This window comes from Bufo bufo, chromosome 3, assembly GCF_905171765.1.
Source record: "Bufo bufo chromosome 3, aBufBuf1.1, whole genome shotgun sequence".
NCBI lineage: Eukaryota > Metazoa > Chordata > Amphibia > Anura > Bufonidae > Bufo > Bufo bufo.
In genome coordinates, this window is record NC_053391.1 from 634,486,471 (window position 1) to 634,489,608 (window position 3,138).

The following is a 3,138-nucleotide window of genomic DNA, read 5'->3' on the forward strand; positions in this document are numbered from 1 at the left end:
CACACAGCCACAACCGTGTGTATGGTGCTGTTCCTGGGTAAATAAAGCCACCCGGTGGTCCAGCTGAGGGGCCCTGCACTTTTTCATAGGAGTCGGATAGGCCATCAATATCGCAGTTTGCGTAAACGACATAAGAACTAATGGATGGCTGCGAGGCATTCTAAAGGATACATTGTGTCATTGCCCCTGACAAGAAGCGTGACTACACTTGAATTGTCTTGTGTTGCATTGTTAAGGTGACTGTATTAAGGAAAGTTTTTACTTTGGTGATATATTGTTTGCAATTGGATTAAAATGATAGAGAGAATAGGTAAATAGCATGGAATTTTATAGCTGCTGATAAATGCAGGCCTGTCAGCCTGGCTGATGATGCCACAGGTCCCTCTGTCATGTCATGTGACCTTTAGAATATGGTGATGTCACAGGGCCCTTTGTGACATCATGCAACAGTTAGGTTTAGAACTCTGCAACCTGAATGGCAGCCATATTTCTTCATCGTTTGACTGGTGAAGGCGACTTTTGCTAGTGCTTGGCAAATTTTTTATATATTTTTTCAAATATAAGACCAGATAAGAAGGCCTGTTAGCCAAGCCGTTCCAAGTGTCACCCCGGAACGTGCTGAAGGCAGACAGGACCTTCCTCAGCCCAGCATAACATCTAGGGGCTGAATATGGAGACTTCCAGGAATCTTCCAAAGAAAAGGAAGAGGAAGAGAAAGAGGAGAGCTCAGCCGCCAAATAAGAGGAGAATAGTAACACCGGAGAGGGCAAATGATGGCGGCAAAGAAAAAATGATCAAGGCTTCAAAAAGACCTGAAAGCCCTATACAGGAGAGTATCCAGAGAAAGAGGAAGAGAGGAGAAGAGATGGGGGGAAAAGCTGATGACAGACCCAGCACGTCCTACAATACTGACATGGAACAGCTGTCAGGTGAGTGCAGATCTAAGTTTCCTAGATCCAATACCCCTTAATGTACGAATTCATGGGATTCTCCACTTTTGGAGAACCCTAATTATGACCAAGATTATGAATTCCTTTCTTTGCTACCCACTAATGTAGTTACATTGTATTGCAATGGAAAAAATATAGAAATATTAAATCTTACGGTATCTCTCCTGTCTCCACCAGGGACAATCCCAGCAGACGCCCCCATCATTGTGACTGGACTGGAAAGCTTCACCTTCCATAAAATCCTTGGAGAGGGTGGTTATGGTAAAGTGAGTATTAGGAATTCTTGGGACTTCTTCCTCATGTGTGTCATGTGTGTCGCAGTAATATCACTCTAGGGATGTCAACGCTTCATGTCTTCTCATTAGGTCTCATGGCAGGACAGGCCTTTCTTCCATTTCTAATGCTCTGTCTCCTACAGGTCATGCTGGCCACACATCCCGCCTGCCAACAACAACTAGCAGTGAAGCTGGTGAAGAAGAGGGTCCTGCTTCAGGACTTTAAAGACAATGTCCTGATTGAGCGACAGGTCCTGGAGGTGACTGGGAAGAATCCATTGTTTACCCATGCTTATGCCACCTTCCAGACCGAGGTAAGAGTCTGATCCATTATCGAGGCTTGATCAGAGGGTTAGCTCTACCCGACCCCAACTGAGGAGGCTGCAGGACCTTTACTATAATATTTTAGAAACCTGGATCATATTTTCTGTCTTTTATCATAGGACTATGCCTTCTTCATCATGGAGTTTCTTAGCGGAGGAGACCTAAGTGGCCTCATGAGAGCCAACGCCCCATTCACCGTCCCAGTCACCAGGTAAGACAGAACATGGATATACTAGATAAAGCTGACGAGTGCTGTCAGGAACATGCAGCTTTGTGTCATTATTAGTCTGGTAGTTTAATGGGTGAAATGTTGATATTTTTTCTTTTTGCCATCAGATTTATGGCAGCTGAGATCATCTGTGGACTGCAGTTTCTCCGCACCAGAGGCATCATACACAGGGACATAAAACCAGCCAATATCCTTATGGACAGCACCGGTCACTTGAAGATCGCCGATTTTGGTCTTGCCGTGATGAACATCTTTGGGGATAAGAAGATATCAGAATATGCCGGAACTCTTAGATACATGGCTCCTGAGGTGAGGAATCATCGACTGCACATGCTACTGAGCTGTTTCTTTCTACAGGGCTGGACAGCTCCATGACTTCTGCTGGCCTGAATGATGTTCTAACTCTTATTGTCTGCTGGATGTTTTCACAGATTCTTCTACGGAAGCCCTACAACACGGCAGTGGACTGGTTCTCAGCTGGTGTGATGATATATGAGATGGCTACTGGCAAATATCCATTCTATGCCGGTATACTTCCTGGAACAACCGAAAAGTCACTGATCAATGATGTTCCCACCTACCCAAAAGGACTCAACCCCCAAGCAAGAGACCTTATAGTGGGGGTGAGTAGAAAGACACATAGCAGTAATACAGCGGCTAAATATTATGAAAATTAGGACATTGAAAATCAGGGATAGCATTGCAACATGTGATGGAATGAACGTCTTTATTCTACATTTTTCCAGCTCTTAAACAAGTCACCAGAGAGTCGCCAGGTAGCGGTAGATAACATCAGGGAACATCCGTTTTTCATGGAAATCAACTGGACAGATATAGAGGGAGCAGGAGCTCGTCCACCATTCCAACTAGGACCAGTAAGTAAATGATCCAGAGAAGATGTGCCTAGTAGTACAGTTCCATTGTGTTCCTTCTTTATCAACACTGCTTTTGGTATCTTCTCTCCATAGCCACCAGTGATGACATTGACAAAAATCGATGACATCCTGTCCTCCACCGAAGCCAATAAGTCACCAATGGCTGAAAGAGATCAACAACTGTTCTGTGGATTCACATTTACCAATGAGAACTGGCAGGTCGTAAAGCCAATTAAAGAACCTTTCATACGACCACGCAGGTGAGTCATTGTAGCTGAGAGGGGAATACAGACGGGGATTATTGGAGATTTCCTGGGAATCTGTGCAGTGTGGATTCCATTCACTGGCTTATAGTCTGCTCATGGGTGGACAGAGCAAACTTGAAGGTGGTTACCATTTTGCAAGGCTATTTCATTTCATTTCCAACCTGTTTAAATTTTTTCTTGGTAGAACGTTTGGCAGATTTGTGAGAGAGACCATCCGCA

General features: G+C 44.5%; 1 protein-coding gene across 1 annotated transcript; it reads left to right on the top strand.

Annotated features, from left to right (window-relative positions):
- The first annotated feature begins 790 nt into the window (after positions 1 to 790).
- On the top strand, positions 791 to 1,764 carry LOC120993985 (protein kinase C delta type-like). Its single transcript, XM_040422445.1, has 4 exons — positions 791 to 929; positions 1,128 to 1,216; positions 1,369 to 1,539; positions 1,669 to 1,764. The coding sequence occupies exons 1-4, from the start codon at positions 791 to 793 to the stop codon at positions 1,762 to 1,764; spliced, it is 495 nt and encodes a 164-aa protein (XP_040278379.1).
- The last annotated feature ends 1,374 nt before the right edge of the window (positions 1,765 to 3,138 follow it).

Coding starts and splice junctions, on each gene's coding strand:
- LOC120993985 (XM_040422445.1), top strand. CDS start 791: ATGATCAAGGCTTCAAAAAGACCTGAAAGCCCTATACAGGAGAGTATC. Junction 930..1,127: donor TGACATGGAACAGCTGTCAG/GTGAGTGCAGAT, acceptor TGTCTCCACCAG/GGACAATCCCAGCAGACGCC. Junction 1,217..1,368: donor GAGAGGGTGGTTATGGTAAA/GTGAGTATTAGG, acceptor TGTCTCCTACAG/GTCATGCTGGCCACACATCC.